Below are 25692 nucleotides of genomic sequence, written 5' to 3'. Positions count from 1 at the left end.
CTCCCTCGGACATTCATCCTATACAGAAAAACATTTCTGTTACAGCTGATACAAATCCTAAAATAAATCTGCACAGTTTCTACTTCCCGATTCATGGAAGCAGACCTATTGTTAACAGCCTATGCTTTCAAATGAGCTTATCTGACATATACCCTCTTTCCCTGAAAATAAGACCTACCCTGAAAATAAGCTCTAGTTGGAATTTTAAGCATGCTTGAAATATAAGCCCTACCTCGAAAATAAGCCCTAGCAGAAGTTAAAGAGGAGGAAGAGGCAGCCAGTAAGCGGGGGACACAGTGGTGCAGTGCCAATCGGGCACTGATCCTGTCACCCAAGCACATTGCAAGGTTATCAGCTGTGCAGGGACAGGGCAGGTGCCTGATCAGTACAGTAGCATACTTTCAAATCCAGGGACAGCACAGTACAAAGGAACAGGAAATGTTCTGCTGAGAGACACTTCCTAATAGAAATATAAGACATCCCCTGAAAATAAACCCTAGTAAATCTTTTAGAGCAAAAATTAGACACTGTCTTATTTTCGGGGAAAGACAGTATGCTGTGGCAGTCATGTGACACAGGGGAGATATCAAATTACATCTTGTGATTAAACACAAATAAGGCTGAATTAAACAGACTAAACTCTCTAAATGCATACAGGGTACATCTCTCTATGTTTTCCTTCTGTCCTGTGCAAGAGCTCTGGTCCACTTTAACACCATATGTGTGCATGGGGAGGTGCACATAGGCTTACCGCACCTACCATGGCCCAGCGTCTTTCTCCATTCTCCTAAAAATGCTTCCTGTACAAAACTATGGTTGGTGGGGTAGGCCCAGACACAGTATGTTAGCTGAAGTACTTGCGCACTGCCGGTGGAAGACGTAGCCGGCATGCGTGCCCTCTGACATACGGTACGTGCATGCGCAGTATGGTCGCTTGGGCACCTGTGACTGCACGCGCCGGCTACATCTTCCTGCGGGAGTGTGCACGTACTCCCTACTGTGGCTGTGCCGACCACTGCTTTGTACTGGCAGGTTTTTTTAGAAGAAAGGAAAAATACGCCGGGCCACGGGATGTGCGGTAAGCCTATGTGCGCACACACATACACACACACACACTCACGCACTTACATAATTAAGGGCTACGGTATCCTTGGATAGGCTGCTGCTGATTAGCAATAGTGAAACATTCAACCTACTTTGTAAATGTTTAAATATAAAAGAAAAACCTGAGATAGTTAGTCATTTTTAGGAGTAGGGGGATAAATATTGTTTCCTTTATCAGTTTATTTTCACCTCGGGTTCACTTTAAGTTAATGGGATACATGGTAGGGATTAGATTGTGAACACCTCTGAGGAACAGTTAAAGAGAAAACGTTACCAAGAATTGAACTTCATTCCAATCAGTAATAAATGTCAGAATGTAAACCAGGGAGAGGAAAGATTTTACGATTAGCAAACACTGACTAAATCATTTATGCATAATTATTGAAAAAAATTGAAGCACTTTTTTATTTACATTATTTTCACTGGAGTGCTCAAGTGACATGAAAATATACTCTGTACAACACTGCAGAAGATGCCGTCATCAAATAAATACTGAATAATAATAATAATGGGAGGCTGGTAGTGACCGAGTGCTACCTGATAGTTCCAAATTCCTCCAAATATAACGGTGGTCAGTTTGTTTAATAATTACAATAACTACTATAAAATGATAGGACCAGAATACATACAGGTTAGCTAGAGCTAAACATACAACAAAATCACTTTTATTACGTTCAAGAGCTCAAAGGAGAGAAAAAAAAAAACACTTTATTAACTGCTTCAGGATAAGAGCAATTTTCACATATCAGCGCTGCTCCCATTCATTCACCAATAACTTTATTACTCCTTATCACAACTAAATGATCTTTATATTGTTTTTTTTCAGGACAAATTAGGTTTTTAGTGTGTGAAAATTGTGTTTAGTAAATACCTTATCTTCTATGCATTTTAAAGGGAAATCAAGGTAAAAAAAATAGAAAAAAAACACACTTTCTCCATTTACATCCATTATAGCTTTACAATAAACAAAGCTAAGTATAAGTTAAACCCACAAATTGTATTTGCTTATTCATCCTGGTTGTTACAGCATTTAGATTATGTTCCTAGCACAATGTATGGTGACAATATTGTATCTGGAAATAAAGGTGCCTTTTTTCTGTTTTTTGATTTCTCATTGTACACCATCGACGATTACGAGACCTTATTTGCAAGAATAACAGTAATATACCCTCATGGTATGCATATTTAAAAAGCCAAGTTGAAGTTCCTAAGGTAACAATACATGTTTTTTTATCTTATATTCTGTCACTTTGTTTTCATTTTACAGGTCTTATTTTGGTACAGAATATGCGAAAATATAATATCTGGAACACAACTTAGTCATGTGGATGGTCATGTGGGGATGCCCACATGACATATCAGCGTGCACGGAGTTGGACTGCCCGCAGACAGGGCTGGAAACCTGCACAGCCGCAACAGCGGCTATGCAAACTACGCAGGCATCTGAATTTTAAAGCGGCGATTCTAACCGCCATCAGATAAGGTGACCCAAGGGAGGGTCGGGTCGTGTAATGAAGCGTGGATTTAGATAGGAAAGAGTCTGAAAATGACAAGGGAGGCACCGATTGTCTGGTCTGAGGTCTGCTGTTGCAAACAGGTAAATAACTTGTTAGTTATTAGATTCGCCTCGTAAGCCCTTTAAGGTATGTCTATGTATATCACAGAGCTTGTTGGACAGAAACTGAAGCCCTTGGTCAGACACAACACTTTTCGTATACCCTATTTCACCTGAGCATTTAGTTGTCTCGTCTGGAATTCAGCATCAAAAGCTATAAATTGACAGCATTAACATTAACCAGGTCGTGTTTTGGACACAGAGGAATGTTAGTTTCTTGTAACCCGCCCCCCCCCCCCCGCTGCAGAACGCCCTCTCAGGCATTAGTACCGCCCCTTAACCTCCTCCCCTGCCCAAAGTGCACAAATGGAGCTACTAAGCATGCCCAGAGCTCAGGCCCACTTGTGCACTGTTCTCAGGGATGTGCCAAGACCCGCAAGTGCTTCCAAAGCTGCACCCATCTTGGATATTTTTGTTCCTTCTGCTCTCGGCAGACGAACATAGCGGCGGACAACAGCTTGAAGTGGCGCAATGGGATCTGGAAGAGGAGCTGCATCTTCCTTTATTAAATTTTGACTCGGGTTTGCTTTAAGGCCCCTGACACTTTAGCTGTGTCACTATTGATAAAACAGTAAGTTTTTAATTACTTATACCACCATAGTGATATATATTTAGTTTTTTAAGTACAATCTAGGCTTTCTTTGGGTAATATTTTTTTCCAAAAACAATTTTATTTTAGTTTTATGGGGAAAAATTAGGAGGAAATGCAGAAAATACACTTTAATTTTTCACCCTTTCTAATTTGCCCAGTTATAAAACACATAAATATATTCTTTGGGCCTTCCCAGTTAAAATTATACTACATATGTCATATTTTATACTAGCTGGGCATGTGGCAGACCGTTATCTATAGCTTGCATGTCTGTAGCGATTGCGTTCCCTAGGTCAACAGTTCAGGGGCCCCAGTGCTGTACAGATACATCACTAGACAACAGCAGAGCAATGTATCTGTGGCGCATTGGTGCCACAAACTGATCGCTATAGGCAGCAGTCATAAGCAGTCACAGGTATAGTCCCAAAGAGATTTTCGACCAGCAGAAAGTTCAAATAACTTCAACGGGGAACAGCAGTGGAACAATGGGGTGGACAGAGGACCAAGAAGGCTTTATGAGATCCAGAGCCTTGCCTATACATAGGCGAGTATACATATAATAATTTGATTCCATGAGCAAAAGGAGTGCATACATTTGCATAAACACAGAATGATTTGCATCTCACTGACACAGCTACACATCAGGCTTTATTCTTACAGCATAGAAGTTTTTTAGTACTGTATATATAAAATGTGTTCACATCATATATACAGTCACAATCAGATATGTATATCTGACCTTAAAAATACGTGAACTGCGTTATTGAAGCAGCACAAGTAGCTATTCTTGATTGGTTTATTTCATTTTTATGGGCTACACCCAGCTATTACTGTATATATACAATAATTTATGATGACTAATCTAAGAATATAGAACATTTTATCATATTTTGTATTTTAATTACAGTTTAAATTCATTAGGAGTCGGAGCATTTTTTCCCGACTCCAGGGATATGGAGGCTGCCATATTTATTTCATTTGAAATACCAGTTGCCTGGCTATCCTACTGATCTCTTTTGGTTGCACTAGTGCATAAATCACACACCTTAAACAAGCATGCAGCTAATCTCGTCAGATTTTTTTGAACAGAAACATCTGATCTGCATGCTTGTTCAGGGTCTATGGCTAAAACTATTAAGAGGCAGCGGATCAGCAGAACAGCCAAACAACTGGTATTTAAAAAAAAAACTAGCGGACTCGCGGCGTAGCATACGCTGCATAAGAGGGTAGCAGGTACAAAGGGGGTATTGGGCACAGCGATGGGGAAGGGATGGGGGGTGGGGAGGGAGGTCGGACCCCCCCTCACCTGGGTCCCCCATCTGCGCTCCCCCTCCAGCTTAAGCTCAGCAGCAGCCACTACTTCCGCGTTCGTTCCACTGTCGACACTTCCTGCAATGCCGCCGTGTGTGTGTGCGCGTGCGTACGTACATACATACATACATACGTGTGTGTGTTTCGGCGAACCGCTTGCAAGTTGTAGTCTTGCAAGCTGTCCGCAAGCAAGCATACAATATTAAAAAAAAAAAATGCGTACATTTTTATTTTTTCTAAAAAAAAAGAAAATATTTTTTTCTTTCATGTTTTCTGCTATGGGCAGTAGTGCTGCCCATAGCATTTTTTTTTACACTTATTTATATTGGATACAATACAAAAATATGCGAGTCCCCCCCCAGACGCGTTGACGCTGCGTGTGCCTGACACCAGGGGGGATGCTTGCAGTGTCATCACGAGGACACGCTGGGGAACCACCAAAGAAGGAGGGAGAGCGCAGGCTGGGGAACGAGGAGTAGACACCAGGAAAGCAACACACATGAAGCTGGGTGGTCCGCTAGTGGGACCGGGCACACCAGCGACGAGGCAAGTGACTATAGGGAATTACTGGAAGAGCCTAACACGTTTATACCGATAGCAGCATGGAAAGGGGGGGGGGGGGAATGGGGGACGGTGGACAAGTCAGGCTCATCATTACTGTTAGTTTAAATGAATGTGGTTTTTAAAAAAGTAATTCCAGTGGTTAACTGCTTGACGGGCGTGGCCGCGGCCCCAGGACCGCCTAACACCGATTGGCGGTCCTGGGGCTTCAGTTTACAGGAGATCGCACGCAGGCTGTGCACGCATCTCCTGCTTGGTGCACACTCCCAGCAGCGATCGCCGCTCGGAGACTGTTAGACGGCGAAACTGACTGTTAGCCGTCTTTACTTAGTACAGCGCTGCGACCTGCAGCAGCGCTGTATTGGGGACACAAGAGAGCGATCGGCTCTCATAGGCTAAAGCCTATGACAGCCAATAGCTATTGGGGGGGGGGGGGGGGGGGAAGGACACAAAAAAATACGTATATTTATTAAGAAAAAAAAATACAATAAATTTTTGTCAAAAAAAAAACAACAACTGGAAGGCGATCAGATCCCACCAACAGAAAGCTCTGTTGGTGGGGAGAAAAAAAAAGGGGGGGGGGGGGAAATCACTAGTGTGCCGTGTTGTGCGGTCCTGCAGCTTGGCCTTAAAGCTGCAGTGGCCTATTTTGAAAAAAATAGCCTGGTCTTTAGAGGGGTTTAGCACTGTGGTCCCCAAGAGGTTAAATTTAAAAGGTTACATAAAAAGCCCAGATTAAAAAAAAAAGGCTACCTTTGTTCAATAGCGAATATAACCTTTATGACGGAACTGCAGCACTGCGCTCATATACATATGTTTACAGAAACATCAGAGGGACTAATGAGACACTACAGAGACATCTGATAACAAGGAGTATATATATATTGGGCCCAATCCAATTACATTTTTTAGCTTAAAGATAATCAGCGATGAAAAGTACAGACTGATCCCAACTGAGCCTGTTAGCGGGGCTAACTGGCAGACCGCGGGATGTCGGCGAGGGACTCACACGTGTTTATTGGGCTGGAGGAAGCCCCGGGTAAGTATGGATTCTTCCTACGTTTTCATCTCGGAATCTCTCTAAAGTTTAGTCCTACGTGATTTTCACATCTGATCAATAAAATGCCCTTTAAGCCACCAGCAAGCAAGAAAATACTTTTGACAGTACTTTTTCACCTACTTTATGGTACTTTTTTAATTGCAGAGTGCAAAAGTGATTTTAAATGAAGATGAAAAAATATCTCCTAGGAGAAAACTTGAATTAATTGGATTGGGCCCATTAAATGTTATGCTAGATTATGCTGACTCCATGGCATAGTACTGTGTGATGCTGTGTGGTCATGATGTCAAGGGTTTGTTGTTTTTAGTTCTGACCACTTCTTACCTGAACAACAGCTGCTTCAGCATGCGGTTAGCCGTTGCAACTTTTGCCAAGCGCCCTGTAGAAAGGGAATGCAGTTCTATGTTGGAAGAGATCATCTGGGTCGTCATTTCTGTATCAGCAGCTGTTCCAGCACCACAACAGCTAGGAAACAAGGATTGAATTATCAAAAGCAATTGTTCAAGTGAACCCGAGCCGAAGCTTGGGTCCAAAACAAGTTCTTACCCTGAAGACAGGAAAGCCTCGGGATCATATTGAGGCTTCCCTCTCGCCAGCAGCTCCATGTTGCAGAGCGCGCCCCCCTCCGATTCGGGGTTGTGCAGCTCCACTTCTGTATTAATGGGTGCGCAAGCCCGCCCACTCATGAGCAGTAGCATGGAGCCAGCAGCTCCGGCTTGATGAGCATGCGCGAGAGGGCTAAGTCGGCTATTGCGCAGCCATGAATAAGGAAGGGGAGCTGCGTGGACCCAATCCGATTAGCGGCAATGCCTTATCATTAATCTTTGAAAGGGCAATGCTCATCGACAGGGGACATTAGAATGGAGAGGGAAGCTTCAATAGGATCCTGAGGCTTCCATCTCTTTAGGTAAGTATCTGATTCTGTGCACCCGAGCTTCGGCTCAGGAACACTTTGAGGTGATGAATAAAAAATATAAATGTTGCAGTTGCTTAAAAAAATAAATTTTAGTCAACTGGAAAATTCCACAAGAACGAAAAATTTATAATGAAGGAAAAAAAAAAATTAAAAAGCAAAATTTTAAGTTGGCTTGAAACTATAGCACCTGTATACATTTTGATAATATGACTTTCCAGTGCAGTGGGTTGAATCGGTTTCTTCTGGCCTAAAGCGTAGCCATAAACAAGCACCTCTGCACTGGGCATGTGTAAGTGCAGTGTACACATGCCCAGTAGAGGAAAAACAATGCATAAGTGACTCCTTCTACTGAGCATGCCCAGCGTGGATGCGCTCTTTCTATGGCTGCACACCCGAAAGATAACCCTCTTTAACCCAGTGCTGTAACAGTGGCCTGGAAAATAATCCAGGAAGCCTTTGGACTATTCAAAGGCTTACCACTGCTGAGGTAAGTATCCAACTTTTTTTTTTGTTCAAGGACAACTGTAGTGAGAAGAACATGGAGGCTTCCATATTTATTTCCTTTTAAACAATACCAGTAGCCTGGCAGCCTTGCTGATCTATTTGGATGCAGTAGTGTCTGAATCATACCAGAAACAAGCAAGCAGCTAATCTTGTCAGATCTGACCTGATCTCATGCATGCTTGTTCAGGCTTTATGGCTAGAAGTATTAGGAGGCAAAGGATCAGGAGGATAGCCAAGCAAGCAGCATTGCTTAAAAGGGAATAAATATGGCAGTCTCCATACCTCTCATTGCAGTTGTCCTCTAAAAACTTTAAGATTATCATACTTTAAACAAGCAAAAAGCTAAGTATACAAATTCAGATTTGTCACCCACAAGGATCAGGATTCAATCCCTCAGGCAACAGTTCAGGTCTTAATGCTGTATTGATGCCTCCTGCATTCTGTTTTTATAGAAGGGTGAGGAGGGATTATGTGAAGAGCATGACAAAAGGGAAGGGAAGGAAGGAGAATGATACAGTCGAGCAGGCTTGGGCAAGATGATCTACCATGTCGTTGACATTAAGGAAGGTGTTACGAGGCTTAAGGCTGCTTACACACAGGGACGTTACAGGCGCACGTCAGTGCAGCCTGTAACGCTCCCCCAACGTACAGCAATGTAACACAAGTGGGCTGTTCACACTGCCCACGTTGCGTTACATGTAACGCTGCACATTCTTCCGAAAGTGCAGCATGCTACGGCGTTACAGCGGCTTAAGCCGCGTTAGACTGTCTGCACATGCGCAGTCATGTTGGGGAGGAGCGGAGAGCGGCCAGGCACATGGCTAATTAATATTCACTGCACGTTGTGACGTGCAGTGTTTACTTCCTGGTGCGGCCGCTCTGTGCGGCGATTGGCCAGCAGGACCACGTGATGCCGCATGCGTCCAAGGGTATGCATCACAGCATCAGGGACGCCAGAGTGAGCTGCACAACGCGGCTCACTCTGACGTCCACATCGAAGAGCACCAGGCCTTGCGTTAGGTGCACGTTATGCGACCTTAACGTAGCACCTAACGCAACGTCTTGGTGTGCAAATAGCCTAAAAATAAACCCAAAAGCTTTCTGGTTTGAAGCACGGTAAGTGAACCAATGTGTATTCTTGACTCTTACCTGCACAGTAGAGCAGATCCGATCGCACTCTGCTATTTCCGCCAGAGCCAGGGGGGAAGCCGGTACGGCAACTGCGCAGGAGTAGATTTGCTTTGTGCTGCAGCCGCTACTGCATTTGCACGCACCCCACCGGTTGTGGCAAGACTGGATCGCCTCTACTTTAGGAGGAAAGGGGAGGCCTCTTTAAGATCCAGAGGCTTCCCCCTCCCAATGTAATTAAGCCCTCAGGGGCACATTTATTTTTCTACAGGTAAACTTCTAAGGTGCAAAATTCAGCTTTCATTCTGTGTACAAACCAGAAGCTTATCTAGAACAGGGTTGTCTAATCTTTTTGGACCAAAGGCCATATCACCATTTTTGAGATTGCTAGTAAGCTCAACTAGTGAAATTAAACACATTTGCCGTCTGGCCCTAGGTACACTATGAATATTATACAGGTAGTTCTCAGTTAATGAATGAAATAGGGACAGCAGGTTAGTTCTTAAGCTGAATTTGTTTGTATATCAGAACTCTGCCCTCCCCCCCCCCTGTGCATCTAGTGTCCCACTATACTCCCCCTCTGTGCCATGTGCCCCCCAAGCCCCCTCCCCCTTTCTGTCACCCTGTGCTCCCTATGTGCCTTCTACTACCCTTGTGTCCCCTCTTAGCCTTCTCCTCCTCCAATTCTTCTGTGGCCAGTAAGTGGAGGTTCCTTTACTCCCTTACTTCCTCCCAATCCACCCAGTTTTGCTGCCGTGCCTCTCCAAAAGCTTGCCAACTGGACTAAACATGGGCTACTGCAAATTGCGCTTTATAAAGACTTAAATTGCATGTAGCAGAACACGGTCAAGTAGGCATGCAGCTGGGCTGCGAATGCGCAGTCACTTATCTTTTGAAGGCGCACAGTGGCACAATGGAGCGGATAATGAAGAAACTGAGGGACCTGTAAGGTTATGTGGTAGGTACAAGGAAACTAAAGCTACAGGGGCTGAAAGGAAGCCCCAGGTAAGGAAAACGGAACTTATTCCCCTCATCTCAGGTTTAATTCAAAACAACTGACAATGCCAATAGTTTGTAAATGCTATGGCTTGAAAACTCAACCCTTAAGAATTATGTACACAACATTCCACATGTCTACAGAGACATGGAGATGACATATTGAGTCAGTTGTTCATCTATTGAGGCAGTTGTGCAGTTTTTATCCCTCTCATCTTCATGTAGCATACAGTATGCTTAACATTCTGCAAGGCTAGAAATGCTTTCCTACAGTGGGATGCGAAAGTTTGAGCAACCTTGTTAATCGTCATGATTTTCCTGTATAAATCGTTGGGTTGTTATGATAAAAAAATGTCAGTAAATATGTGATATAGGAGACACACCCAGTGATATTTGAGAAGTGAAATGAAGTTTATTGGATTTACAGAAAGTGCGCAATAATTGTTTTAGGCAGGTGCATAAATTTTGGCAGTTACTGTATTGATTCCAAAACCTATAGAACTAAGTATTGGAACTCAAACTGGTAAGCTCAGTGACCCCTGACCTACGTACACAGGTGAATCCAATCATGAGAAAGAGTTTTTAAGGGTGTCAATTGTAAGTTTTCCTCTTAATTTTTTCAGAAGAGTAGCAACATGGGGTTCTCAAAACAACTCTCAAATGATCAGAAGACAAAGATTGTTCAATATCATGGCTTAGGGGAAGGATACAGAAAGCTATCTCAGAGATTTCAGCTCTCTGAGTTTCCAAAGTTAGGATCATATTGAGGAAATGGAAGACCACAGGCTCAGTTCAAGTTAAGGCTCGAAGTGGAAGACCAAGAAAAATCTCGGATAAACAGATGCACCGAATAGTGAGAACAGTCAGAGTCAACTGACAGACCCGCACCAAAGACCTACAACATCATCTTGCTGCAGATGGAGTCAATGTGCATCATTCAACCATTCGGTGCACTTTACACAAGGAGATGCTGTATGTGAGAGTGATGCAGAGGAAGCCTTTTCTCCGCCCACAGCACAAACAGAGCAGCTTGAGGTAAAGCACATTTGGACAAGCCAGCTTCATTTAGGAATAAGGTGCTTTGGACTGATGAAACTAAAATTGATTTATTAGGGCATAACAAGGGGCGTTATGCATGGAGGAAAAACAACACAGCTTTCCAAGAAAAAGACCTACTACCTACAGTAAAATATGGTGGTGGTTCCATCATGCTGTGGGGCCAGTGCAGGGACGGGGAATCTTGGATTCCACTCAGTATCAGCAGATTCTGGAGACCAATGTCCAGGAATCAGTGACAAAGGTGAAGCTGCGCCGGGGCTGGATCTTTCAACAAGACAACAACCCTAAACACTGCTCAAAATGCACTAAGGCATTCATGCAGAGGAGCAAGTACAACATTCTGGAATAGCCATCTCAGTCCCCAGACCTGGACATAATTGAAAATCTGTGGTGTGAGTTAAAGAGAGCTGTCTATACTCAGAAGCCATCAAACCTGAATAAACTAGAGATGTTTTGTAAAGAGGAATGGTCCAAAATACCTTCAACCAGAATCCAGACTCTGATTGGAACTTACAGGAAGTGTTTAGAGGCTGTAATTTCTGCAAAAGGAGGATCTACTAAATATTGATTTCATGTATTTTTTAATTTATGAACCTAATTTTGTTTAAACAATAATTGCACTTTCTGTAAATCCAATAAACTTCCTTTCACTTCTCAAATATCACTGTGTGTCTCCTATATGATATATTTAATTTAACTGACATTTTTTATCATAACAACCAACAATTTATATAGGAAAATCATGACAATTAACAAGGTTGCCCAAACTTTTGCATCCCACTGTATTTGGAAAAACTATCCTGAAAATAATTGAATCAAGTAAATGCTTTGCTATACACTTTGTGATTAAACAGGGTTACAGCCATGTCAATACGATGTTATTTCTCAAGAAATATTTCTGCCACATGGATTTTCAGTAATACAAATACTTACTAGATATTGGGCGCTATGTAGTGGATCTTTGCACAATTTTTGTCAGCTACAATCATTCCTTCGGTAGCTCTTGTGTCAGCTCCAAGTATAATTCCATCCTATGAGAAAATAGTGTCTTCAGAATAACGAATGATGAACATAAGGAGAATGCAATAAAGCTCAGCTCAAGGCAGATATCTAAAAATACCACCCAAGGCACCAGACACACTTTGAATAGGTGAGTTTAACAGAAATGAACGGCCACCTATGAACGGTTACTCTTTGCTATAATGCTGTTCATCTACAGTGGAACCTTGGTTTGCGAGCATAATTTGTTATGTAAACATGCTTGTAATCCAAAGCACTCATATCAAAACAAATTTCTTAGAATGAGTTAATGGAAACTCAGATTCATTCCACAATCCAAAAACATTTTAAAAATATAAGATACAAAGTACTGTACAAAGTAAAAAAAAGACTAACTATAATTAACAAAATCGTTATCTGTTGGCTCACCTCTACCTTTTTTGTGTAGCTTTAACAAGATTATTCAATGTTAGTTGCTTTTGCCTATTCTTGAGGATTTCATGGGAATGTAACATTGTATAGTCCTTAAGCCCAATCTACACGATACGATTCTTTATACAATTCGATTACGATTCTTTATACGATCCGATTAAATCCAACATGTCCGATCGGGATTCGATTCAATTCGATTTGCCATTGTTTTGCAATGGCAAATCGAATTGAATCCCGATCGGACATGTCGGATTTAATCGGATCGTATAAAGAATCGTAATCGAATCGTATAAAGAATCGTATCATGTAGATTGGGCTTTACACTCAGATTAAGTACAACCCTGCTGGGTCAAAGGAAGAAGAGCCATTGGCTCAGTTGTGATGATGTGACGTGTTTATATGTTCTGTGCTTGTATATCAAGAAGTTACTCATCAAGTCAAAATTTACTTGCAATTCAAGGTACTTGCAATGATTAACTGTACACAATGACCTCAATTCATAAAAGGCTGTGCGATAAAAAAAAATCTGGACGTTAAAATACTGCATTCGGTATTTTAGATTTTTGTGCGCCAATTCATAAAAATGTTCACAGGTGTGGTAGAAGTTCAGTAATGGACAAAAATTCAAACTATTAAATCAGCTAACCAAGGAACACTTGAAACACTGACAATGCAAACTCTGGAGTGGCCTACGAAGATGTAGGAAAACTTATTTCTGGAGTAGGGTTTTCCAAAGATACAGATATATACTGGAGAGCTCATTGTTGCAGCTTTAAAAGTACACTTGAAATGAGAGGGCTATGAAGGCAGACATATTAATTTTCTTTAAAAAAAAATGCAAATTACCTGGCCGTCCTGCTGAGCCTGTTTGTAACACTTTTAACCACTGACCCTGAACAAGCATGCAGAAGTCTAACTGAATTAGCATTTTTTTAAGACAAGTTTGGTTCTAGATCTAAGCAAAGGGGACATTTTGACAGTAGTTCTGCTTCACTGCCTTTCACAACAGAAGATAGAGCAATAAACCAGTTTGCAGACATTTGAGACTAAATGATCATTATAGTTTCTCTTTAAAAAAAAAAAAAAAAAGAGCTCAAATACTGCTGTATGCTAAGCCACTTTCTCTAAATAGATGTAGTTCTTCGTAAAGAGATGCATACCTTGAATACAATACCAGCAATTGTGGTCCCAGTTTTGCGAGCTGCTGGAAGCTTTTGTCCTTTCTGGGTAAGCTCCTTTTCCAGAAGTGCATTTCTGATGAATAAATACATTTAACATACAAATGACTTGCAATGCCATTAAATGCACCTTATGAACATAAGTCGATACTTTTTTTTATTAATCTGCATAATATACTATTATTTATACAATAACCAAGGATATTAGTCTTTTTCTCCTTCAAAACACTGTGTGATCAATTTTGCTGTGTGCTTCAGGTCATCTGTTTGATGAAAGGTGATTCTTGAACCCACTGATAACTTTATGGCAAGAATTTGATGGAATTTTGCCCCATCAACTTCTACCTCTATCCTGATAAGTGTGCCACTCAATCAGGCTTACATATATCAATCATTTTCCACATCTGATTAGTCCTGTATAAAGCTACGTACACAAACATGATCAAACTTGGCTGGCTAACCTTCTAGCACATTAAAGAGAATCTGTATTGTTAAAATCGCTCAAAAGTAAACATAGCAGTGCGTTAGGGGACATCTATTACCCTCTGTCACAATTTCGCCGCTCCTCGCCGCATTAAAAGTGGTTAAAAACAGTTTTAAAAAGTTTGTTTGTAAACAAACAAAATGGCCACCAAAACAGGAAGTAGGTTGATGTACAGTATGTCCACACATAGAAAATACATCCATACACAAGCAGGCTGTATACAGCATTCCTTTTGAATCTCAAGAGATCATTTGTGTGTTTCTTCCCCCCTGTTCTCATGCACTGAAGTTTCAGGCTGCTCTTTTCTTCCTGCAAACAGCTTTGCCCTTGTTTGTAATTCCTCAGTATGTGAAAGCCCAGCCAGCTCAGAGGATGATTTATCCAGCTTGTAAAAGATGAGAGAAGAGAGAAGCTGCTCTAATCCTAAATAACACACAGGCAGTGTGCATAGAGGGGCCAGAAGGGGGAGTTCATAGCAGAACCACAACACTGAAGAACTTGGCAGCCTTCCAGACACAGGCCGACAAGTCTGACAGGGGAAAGATACATTGATTTATTACAGAGACTGTCATAGTAGAAAGTGCTGCAGTTAGCCAAAACACATTAGAATAGCTTTTGGAACTTGTAGGATGATAAAAAACAGGATGCAATTTTTGTTACGGAGTCTCTTTAACAAGCAAAATCATAACTCAAAGTAAGTTGTTCCTGATAAAATTCATTTCAATTTTACTTTCCTTACATTATATGATATTTTTCCTCTTTGAAAGCTTAAAAATTTAACATAGATAAGGTGAAAATAGGAAAACAAGTGAAAAAGCTGTGTGAATCATGCCCAATGTGTATGCACTTCCCCCATCCTCTGCTTCATATTTTGAGGAAGGTTTCCTGTGCCCTGGGGCCATACTGGAGCTTGAAACAGCCCTGAATACATCTTAAATCTACCGTATATACTCGAGTATAAGCCGACTCGAGTATAGGCCGACCCCCCAACTTTTACCAAAAAATCCTGGAAAAAATGATTGATCCGAGTATAGGCCGAGGGTAGGAAATGCAGCAGCATTAATAATAAAAATAATTCCTCCTCCTCATCTGTCTAATCACAAATTGTAATTTGAACTCTCCTGTGTCACCTGTCAAGGTAAATAAGCTCATTTGAAAGCACAGGATGTTAATATGTCTGCTTCCATGAAAGCAGGAAGTAGACGCACTGCAGATGTATTGCAGGATTTTGTATCAGCTGTAACAAAGAATTGTTTTTCTTTACTATCTTAAGGTGCGTATCTTATAGAGCAGAGAGAAAGTACTGAGTTCTGCGTTAAAAGCTATCACTAATGGCAGCGTGCCCCCCTGCACTCCCCCACCGCAATGTGTAAAAAAAAGGGCAAAAAAGCTGAGCAGCACTAATGATCACATAACTCCCCCCTCCCCTCCTGCTCGTGGCTATGTGTACTGTAATCTGTGCCCCCTTCCCGTTTGCCGCAATGTGTACAGTAACCCACATGCCCCTCTCCCCCGCTATGTTTAACTTGAGTGCCCACCTCCCCGAGTGCACCTTCCTTCCGCAGAGTGTAAAAAAAAAAAGCTGAGCAGCGCTAATGGTTGATTAACTTCCCCCTCCCGCTCGCCGCAATGTATACAGTAACCCGCGTGTCCTCCCCGCTATGTGTAATAAAGTGCTGTAATCCATGTGACAGTCTCTCCCCGGCAGACTGGAGTGTGTTGCCAACCTTGGAATTGTCCTCCGTGTCCCCCGAGTGTCACCATATGCAGCGCAGCTTTGAGTAACTCACAGTGATCCGCGCTGTGTTCGGATGCCTCTTCCTGCCTGTCGCAGGCTCGTTGCTATGACGCCGCACGTGGTGCACGTGATTGAGTCATAGCAACGAGCCTGCGACAGGCAGGAAGAGGCATCCGAACACAGCGCGGATCACTGTGAGTTACTCAAAGCTGCGCTGCATATGGTGACACTCGGGGGACACGGAGGACAATTCCAAGGTTGGCAACACACTCCAGTCTGCCGGGGAGAGACTGTCACATGGATTACAGCACTTTACACATAGCGGGGAGGAGGACACGCGGGTTACTGTATACATTGCGGCGAGCGGGAGGGGGAAGTTAATCAACCATTAGCGCTGCTCAGCTTTTTTTTTTTTTACACTCTGCGGAAGGAAGGTGCACTCGGGGAGGTGGGCACTCGAGTATAAGCCGAGACCCCCACTTTTGGGCCACTTTTTTGGCCTCAAAAACTCGGCTTATACTCGAGGATATACGGTACTTAAAAAAAAAAAATCACATCTATATAAAATAGAACCTACAGTCAGTTAGCAGTACCCATACACTATAGTGCTGGCCATGCACTTTACAATTTATAGTATACCAGGTAAAAGATAATTCTAGCATTTGTATAGCACTTTTTTCCTATCAGACTCAAAGATGAAAATATTGATTAAAATGTGTCTTTTTTTTAGTTGATTTTCATTAGATTTGATGGTTTAATTGACTGTAGTGTCTAACCTTGGGGCAAGTACGGTTAAGGTAACCTAGCAGGAAACGTCATAGGGAAACTCTGCTAACATTGGGCAGCACGGTGGCGTAGTGGTTAGCTCTCTCGCCTTGCAGCGCTGGGTCCCTGGTTTCAAATCAAAGCCAGGGCACTATCTGCAAAGAGTTTGTATGTTCTCTCCGTGTCTGCGTGGGTTTCCTCCGGGCACTCCGGTTTCCTCCCACATTCCAAAAACATACAGATACGTTAATTGGCTCCCCCTAAAAATTTGCCCTAGACTACAGTACTTACACTACATAATATAGACATGTGGCAATGGCAGGGATTAGATTGTGAGCTCCTTTGAGGGACAGTTAGTGACAAGACAATATATATATACACTGTACAGCGCTGCGTAATATGTCGGCGCTATATAAATACTAAATAATAATAATAAAAAAATAATAATAACATCATTGGTTGCTGTTTCAACAGTTCTCCAATGACAGCCCCCTCTAGAATAGTCAATTTGGTTAGGTAGCAATAACTACGCACACAATATTCAGCTAATTAGAACAACGTCAGGTTGTAGAGAGTGCTGTGATTTGAGAACTGTTCCCTATGAGGTTTCCTGCTGGGTCACCTCAACCATACTAGCACCCTAATCTTTATTTTAAAAATGTCTAATAGTGTATAGAGGCTCTCTTTATCAATGCTTGATCAAAGCATCTGCAAAAATCAATCGGGAAATCTTTTTTTGGGGGTGTGGGTGAGGGGGGGGGGGGGTGTTGACAGATGGTTGCAAGCTGGTGCAATGGGGTGCGCTGCACGCAATGGATGGCAACATAGTTTTGTACTAAATCAGGTGGTACAGCTATATAATTAGCAGTGTTTGCATGTACGGTGTTCTCCCCAGAAATCTTTTCCAGCCGGGTGGCATGAAAAAGTAGCCGGGTGGGGTGAGATGACAGAATGCAGGGCCGGTGCTTCTGTGCGCAACGCTTACAGAATAGGAGCAGGTGACCTGATAACAGCCGGGTGCTCACCAAAACTAGCCGGGTGGAGTGCCCGGCTAAAAGAGCCTGGGGAGAACACTGATGTACATTCAATCAGATTTCATCGTTCGTATGCTTAAGGTGAAATTCCACTAATGTGATTGGTTGGACAGCACCCTCTCAAACTTCTGGATTTTAGATATGTTGTCCTGTAGTAATAATATACCAACACTATCCAACACTGATAAGGCTGTTTCTGAACGATCCGCCCGTCGGATCGTTCACAAACAGCCTTATCAGTCCGACAGACTGTACACACACTGTACTGTCTGCTGAAAACACACCCAGCAGGAGGCGACGATGGACCCGTCGTTGCCTTCAGTCAGACGTGTGTACGAGCCTTTAGTCCAGAGATCAATGAATGGGAACATAGTTCCCATTCATTGATCAAAGTCCCCGTTAGAAAAGACTGACGGGCTTCTTTCTAAAGAAGAAAAAAAAAAAAGTTTCCTGTCCTCCCTTCACTTCCTGTAAGCGAGCCCTCTCACTTACATGACTAAAAAAAATGTTTTAAAGCTACATCTACATACTTTTTTTATTAATAAATACAATTTAGTACATTTAAAATTAACCCCCACACTCCAGAAAAAAACCCAAATACATTTTTTGATTAAAAAAAATTACAATAAAAAAAAACAAAAAAACACAAAAAACTAAGTCTGAATTTTATTATGATGCATGAGTAGTGGGAATATTACTATTATTTTTTACATTATAAGCTTGTAAATAGTGATGGACACAAAACTGAAAAAAATGCACCTTTAATTCCAAATAAAATATTGGAGCCATACATTGTGATAGGGACATAATTTAAATGGTGTAATAACCGGGACAAATGGGCAAATAAAATACATGGGTTTTAATTATCATAGCATGTATTATTTTAAAGCTATAATGGACAAAAACTGAGAAATAATGATTTTTTTTGCCATTTCTTTTAATATTCCCATTAAAATGCATTCAGAAAAAAATAATTCTTAGCAAAATGTACCACCCAAAGAAAGCCTAATTAGTGGTGGAAAAAACAAGATATAAATCAATTCAGTGTGATAAGCAGTGATAAAGTTATTGGCGAAGGAATGGGAGGTGAAAATTGCTCAGATGCATAAGGTGAAAAACGACTTAGGCCCCGTTCACATCACAAACGCGGATGGCCATGCGTGCGGAACGCAACGCATGCGAACGCACGCCATCCGCGTTTGTGTGCGTTGCGTGGCTGATCCCATCACTGAAAAGTGAATGGGACAGCCACATGCGTTCCCGGACCGCACAGGTCCGGAACACATGCAATGTGAACATCAGACAGTGCACTCTATGCACTGTCTGATGTCGTGCGTGTCGGCCACCTGCACGCGTTGCCAAAACGCGGCTGGAAACGCGTGCAGTGTGAACGGGGCCTGAAGGCTGCAGTGGTTAAAGGGATACTGTGGGGGGGGGGGGGGGGTCGGGGGAAAATGAGTTGAACTTACAACTTACCCAGGGCTTCTAATGGTCCCCCGCAGAAGTCCTGTGCCCGCGCAGCCGCTCACCGATGCTCCGGCCCAGCCTCCGGTTCACTTCTGGAATTTCACACTTTAAAGTCTGAAAACCACTGCGCCTGCGTTGCCGTGTCCTTGCTCCCGCAGATGTCACCAAGAGCGTACTGCGCAGGCACAGACCATACTGGGCCTGCGCAGTACGCTCCTAGTGACATCAGCGGGAGCGAGGACACGGCAACGCAGGCACAGTGGTTTTCAGACTTTAAAGTGTGAAATTCCAGAAGTGAACCGGAGGCGGGGCCGGAGCATCGGTGAGCGGCTGCGCGGGCACAGGATTTCTGCGGGGGACCATTAGAAGCCCTGGGTAAGTTCAACTCATTTTCCCCCGACCCCTTACAGTATCCCTTTAAAGGAATCGTTGGGCAAAAAAAAAAAAATGAGTTTCACTTACCAGCCTCATGCAGCCATCCTGTGCCCTCGTAATCACTCACTGCTGCTCCAGTCCCCCACCGCCAGCTAGTTTCGTTTTTGCCGACCTCAGGTCGGCGGGCTGCATTGCATACAGTTTTACGTATTCCCGCTAGTGCAGGAACATTAACGCACACATTTTTTTCACGTAAGCGGTGCAACGCTAATAGATTTTTGCGTTAGCGTTGCAACGCGAAAATTTATTAGCGTTGCACTACTAACGCGAAAAAATGTATGCATTAATGTTCCTGCACTAGCGGGAATGCATAAAAATGTATGTAATGTGGCCCGCCGACCCTGAGGTCAGCAAAAACAAAACTAGCTGGCGGCGGGGGACTGGAGCAGTAGTGAGTGACTACGAGGGCACAGAATGGCTGTAAAGGTCTAGTAGAAGCCCCAGGTAAGTGAACCTCATTTTATTTTAAGCCTTATGATTCCTTTAAAGAAGAGGTTTGAGTAAAATAAAAAATATTTACTTACCTGGGGCTTCCTCCAGCACCTGGCAGCCATCCTGTGCCCTCGCCGTAGCTCAGCTCCCAGCCGGTGGCCCATAGTTAGGGCTGTGGAGTTGGAGTCGAGGAGTCAGAGATTTCATAAACTGAGGATTCGGATGATTTTGTACAAAATTCACAGCCCTGGTAAGTATTAGACTAAGGAGTTGGAGCCATTTTGGGTACCCATAGTTGGAGGTTTCATAAACTGAGGAGTCGGAAGATTTTTGTACCAACTCCACAGCCCTGCCCAGTGTCCCCTCCATTGCAAATGTCAACCTCGCCGCCACGCTGATGTGGTCTGGAGTGTTCTGCACAGGCGCAGTAAATGCCGGTTGGCATCTGTAATAGACGGGACATCGGCTGGAAGCGGAGCTGCGGCGAGGGCACAGCACAGCTGCCAGGAACTGGAGGAAGCCCCTTCCAGCTCTTAAAGGGAACCTTAACTGAACGGGGGGGGTAAAGAGTTTCACTTACCTGGGGCTATTACCAGCCCCCTGCAGCAGTCCTTTGCCCTCGGAGCCGCTCTGGAATCCTCCGGTCCCCCGCTGTCACTTAGTTTCATTTTTGACGACTCACCAGTCGGCCGGCCGCCATGCATATTATTGGACGCATTCCCTACTGCAATTAGCGCTATTGCGGATCGCAACGCATACAAAAATACGCGCTGCCGCGATCCGCAACAGCGCTAATACGCATGGCGGTCGGCCGGAGAGTCATCAAAAACGAAACTAAGTGTCAGCGGGGGACCGGAGTATTCCAGAGCGGCTCCGAGGGCACAGGACTGCTGCAGGGGGCTGGTAATAGCCCCAGGTAAGTGAAACTCTTTACCCCCCCCCCCCCCCCCCCCGTTCAGTAAAGGTTCCCTTTAATATGGGAAAGAGGCACCACTCGCCTCTCCCCATATTAAAAAAAAAACAATAAACTCTTCCCAGCTCTCTTTTTTGAAATACACATTTGTGTGGCCAACATCGCATTGTATACAGGATCTGCACGTACGAGTCACGATGCTGAGCATTATTATTCTCCAGCGTGGCTGCCTGTGTGCCTCGCTCTGTGCAGAGTCCCGAGTCACTCCAGCCCTCGCATGCCGCTTCATATCAGTCTATTCTTCTCCTCTCTCCTCCATATCCCCCAGCCAAGCACCCCTCGCCTCTCCCCATATCGCCATCCTACTGCTCTCTTCCCTCACAGCTCTTACCGCCTGCAGTTCCCGAACTGGAAGCCGCTTGGCAGAACAGAACGCACAGTCACCGCAGCCATCTTTCCTGAGACTAGACTGAGCACTGCAAACTTCCTGTGCCGGGCGAAGGACGGTGACAGCTTCCTTCTCTGCTGTACGTTTCTCTTGGTGGTCAATAAAGTTCTTCAAAATTTGCCGTTCTCAACACAGTAGCGCAAGGGGAAAACTATCCTTTGCAAATTGATGCAGGTGCAGAAGTGTGTAGGTTATTATTTAGCGGGGAAAATAGCTCTAGTCTATCTGGTCTCATTATTTTAAACATGCATCCAAAAGCGTTTGGGTTACTACATAACTTCCAACTGTCCCTCTTGTAGAGGGACAGTTCCTCTTTGGGAACCTAATCCCATCTGTCCCTTGTTCTTCCTCATTTGTCCCTCTTTCAGGATTGATATACAGATTTATGTAAATATATGTATTTTCTACTGAAAAAAATGTGCTTGAGTGACTCTAAACTTTATTCCCTTCATTTAAATTGATATATTTCTTATTTTCAAATTTAAATATGAAGGAAAATGAGCCAGGATGGAAAGGACCAGTGTGATATGAATTATAAAACATATTTTTCTGATTAAATCTTTATGGTATGCGTGATGAGGGATGTGCTGCGGGCGTGATTATTGGTGTGGCTTACCCCTCTTTCTTATCTGAAAAAGTTGGGAGGTATGTTACTATTTTCATGAAGTTTGAGCGCTTAGCTGCACAATCTGTTCCATAGCTCCCAACTGGCCCTCTTCTTTGGGAACCCAATCCCTCTGCACCTCTTTCTTCCTTATTTGTCCCTTTTTTAAAAAACTGATGTACAGATCTATGTTAATATATGTTTTTTTTTTACTGAAAATGTGTTTAACTGACTCTAAACTTTATTCCTGTCAAATTGATATATTTCTTATTTTCAAATGTTATGTACAAGTGGAGACTGGGGTGGAGAAAGTTTTTGCAACTTCCACTAATCAGGGACGTGAGGTAGAGCCCATTATAAGAAATACTCTAAGCACCTCCAAAAGCATCTTTAAAGAGTAACTGTCAGGCTGCAGAAGCTAATTTAAACCTCTATTCTCCTGTGTTAAACAGTTTAGAAGGAAGCCAAAAAGGCATTAGTGAAGATAAAAATCTCTCTTACCTTTGATGTGTGCTTATCAGCAAAGCTGTTAGACCCAAGAGGACGCAAGCCGCATACTATACTGCAAAGCATTCTGGGGCCCTCCCCTCGGCTGCTAATGAGACGTTACAGCAGCTTGTAATCAGTCCAGCGCGTAGCACTGATAAATCTCCAGGCAGAGTACACTGCAGGAATCAGCTATTGTTCCTAGCCACATGGCTAATTAATATTCACTGCACACTGTGTTATTCAGTACGAGCTTTTCTGTGATCAGGAAGCAGGCAGGACATGACGACACATTTGACAGAAAAACATGGAACCTGCCATGAGCTGTCAGGAGCATCAATCTCTGCATATACTATATAAAAATTCTGTGAAGTACAAACGTGGACAGTGAAATGCATATGTAATGTAAGTACAGCCAATCTTTAGCGACTGATATATGTGTTTATTTTCTCTGAGACCTTATACCTAACAGCTCCTCTTTAATTGTGATCATTTTTGATGGACACTTATTGAAGAGATCCAATTGTGTAAGTAGCTACAAATATGTGGAGGTGTACCTAAGTATTACAGTAGGTAGCTAGAGGTGCTCCCAAGCATTCACCAGATGTACTCCCCTAGTATTAGGTAGCCAGAGGTTGCCCCAAATATTTGGCAGCTAGAGGTGCCCCCACAGTATACGTAAGCAGAAGTTTCTCCTCAGTATACAGTAGATAGCCAGAGGTAGTCCCCCAGTATTTGGTAACCTGATTTATCTCCCTAGTTCCCCTGTATAGGTAGAAATAGGATCTTCCACTATTAGGCCCAACCCCAAAAAGTCATATGTGCCTTTAGTATTTGGTAGCTCCCCCATATAGGTAGCCAGATGTGCCCCAGCACCCCAGTATAGGAAGACAAGTGTGCCCCAAGTAAAAGGTAGGGCCCCAGTTTAGGTAGCCAGATGTTCCATGTGGCCCTAGTAGGTAGTACCCCCCCAAGATAGGTAGCATATATGCCTCCAGTAATAGGTAATTCCCCCAGTTTATATCACAGGTGTGCCTCTCCCTTCTTATGCAAAGTCGCTAGTGAAGCATAAATGAGAGGTTACTCCCGACATTCCGCCGATGATATCTCTCTTCCGCCGCATGTCCAGCATCCTTCCTCTCTACTGCTGCATTGTGTCACTCTGCATGTGACCTGCCAGCACATATTGGAGTGTCACATGACAAAAGCTGCCTCTGCTACCATGGAGACAGGACACTGGACGTTGGGGAAATGTCAGAAGCCAGCGAGTAACCTCTCATTTATACTCTGCTCGCAACTTTGAATAGGGTGGGAGGGAAAGAAAGAGGGCACTTGGGAAGGTGAATGTGCTGCCTTTCCCACATCAATCGCCTCTAGACATGAGCCTACAATGCCTTACAGGAAATACGACTCTGGGAGCACCCCAAAAATATTTTTTTTTAAGAACTGTCTAGCAAATTAAAAAGCATCGCGATTTCCAGAGTGGGGATAACAGTTACAGAATGGGAGTGACTTTTGTCACAACCTATAGTTTAGAATAAAATAAAATGATTTATATTATTAAAAATTACCTGTGCTGTAATATGTACGAACAGAGGCGCCAAGCAGAGTAAAACAATGTTCTAAAAATGATAAAAAGAGGGAAGTCGAGGTGGACTTACCTCCCTCTGGTAGTGGACATATACTCAAATGCAGAGTAAAAAATATACTCACACGCTTTATGGACCTGAACTAGTTTTATATGCTCCTGTACTGCCTGATGAAGCGGGACTGTTGACCGCGAAACGCGTTGCGATTATATGGAGCTGTGAATAAACTGTATATTTTTTACTCTGCATTTGAGTACATGTCCACTACCAGAGGGAGTTAAGTCCACCTCGACTTCCCTCTTTTTATCATTTTTAGAACATTGTTTTACTCTGCTTGGCGCCTCTGTTCGTACATATTACAACACGATTAAGTCCACCCCTGGTGGAGGGGTTCTTTCCCCATTTTCCTATCTACAGAGAGCGACTTTTATACCTGAGTGGGGTCAGGTACTAATACTCCCCACCTGCCTGTCAAGTGGTTACTTGATGGTAACCCACCTTTGTGAGTATAAGAACCTTTGACATTACATTATATATTGAGCTTACCAGACAATATTGCACTATTGGGCTCTTGGTGTCCTCTCTTTTGTTTTTACAAGTATTTAACCCCCAAATGCTACTAGGTACTTTTAGAGGGCTGTAACTTTTCTTCACAGAGGGCACCATGTCGAGATGTCTCTTGGCTTAACACTACAGGGTCATATAAATTGGGATATGCTACCTGTAGTTATTGTATTGTACATAACCAAGCAAAAGAGGTCTAGTCATATTCTAAAGATAGGAAAGGAGAAGGGAGAGGGTTGGCACTCCGCTATTTATTCTTAGAATAGCGGAGCATTTTAGGGGTCCATCAAGAAACATCACAAACCTTTCTAGTGTCTCAGTCAAAACATTTGTTGACCCACCATCATGGTGACACGTCAGGTTTCATATTCCAGGGCATAGAAAGGATTTGCCATTCCATCAGAGATAGAGACCTTTTAAGGGTCACATTTCAAGCAAGAGGAATTTTGGATCTCGCAAATGTGCACATGCATCCCCACTAATTTCTTATCTCTAATCTATTTACCCACATAAGGTCTTTTGTAATACTTGGTGTTATTTGTCAACTGTTTTAAGCTCATATAAATCTGCATTAAGTTTATTATTAAACGACTATCCCTCTGTTTATGTTTCTGCTTTATATTTGTCCATCTATTTGATTTTTTTGATTGCTACAAGGTTTCCCCTAACCACTTTATAATTTATTGTGTGTCTTTACTTAGAGATTTGTTTTAAATGTGTGTATATTTTTTTTTCTTTTTTGCACTCTTTAACCTCCTGGGCGATAATCCCGAACTGAGCTCGGGGTAAGCCGCCGCGGAGGATTTCTCAGCCCCTGGTGGGCCGATTTCCACACTTTTTGCTTTGTTACATGCAGCTAGCACTTTGCTAGCTGCATGTACAAGCCGATCGCCGCCACTCCATGCCGATTCGCTGCTACCCGCCGCGTTAGAGGCCCCCCCTCCAAGAACCCTTGCGCAGCCTGGCCAATCACCGCCAGGCTGCACTAAGGGGTGGATCGGGACTCCCCCAGACGCCATGAGGTCATCCCGATCGTCACCAAGGCGACGGGGAAGCCAAACAGCAAATCCCGTTCTGAACAGGATTTCCTGTTTGCTCTGATCGCCGGAGACTGCACAGCGGCTATCATGTAGCTAGCGCTAGGCTATCTACATGATTAAAAAAAAAAATTAAAAAGTGCTGCGCCGCCTCCCTGGCGATTTTATTATATCGCCAGGGAGGTTAAATGGGGTTAGACACTTCTTTTCAGGTTAAGCTCACTTCCCTTTAAATGTGTGT

At 43.2% G+C, this 25692-nt stretch overlaps 1 protein-coding gene across 1 annotated transcript in view; it reads right to left on the bottom strand.

The window, feature by feature from the left end:
- The window catches only part of PSMB7 (proteasome 20S subunit beta 7), a 132533-nt gene extending 111291 nt beyond the window's left edge, over positions 1–21242 (bottom strand). The window contains exons 1-4 of the mRNA XM_068249731.1: positions 21115–21242; positions 13438–13531; positions 11780–11877; positions 6568–6708 (exon numbers count right to left, since the gene is read on the bottom strand). Of these exons, the coding sequence (XP_068105832.1) occupies positions 6568–6708; positions 11780–11877; positions 13438–13531; positions 21115–21176 (395 nt within the window). The 5' untranslated portion in view covers positions 21177–21242. The remainder of the gene's footprint in view (positions 1–6567; positions 6709–11779; positions 11878–13437; positions 13532–21114) is intronic.
- Positions 21243–25692: the final 4450 nt, after the last annotated feature.

Source organism: Hyperolius riggenbachi, chromosome 8 (assembly GCF_040937935.1).
Source record: "Hyperolius riggenbachi isolate aHypRig1 chromosome 8, aHypRig1.pri, whole genome shotgun sequence".
In the NCBI taxonomy this organism is placed as follows: Eukaryota; Metazoa; Chordata; class Amphibia; order Anura; family Hyperoliidae; genus Hyperolius; species Hyperolius riggenbachi.
The sequence above is the reverse complement of the archived record's forward strand: the minus strand, read 5'-3'. Positions and strand labels throughout refer to the sequence as shown.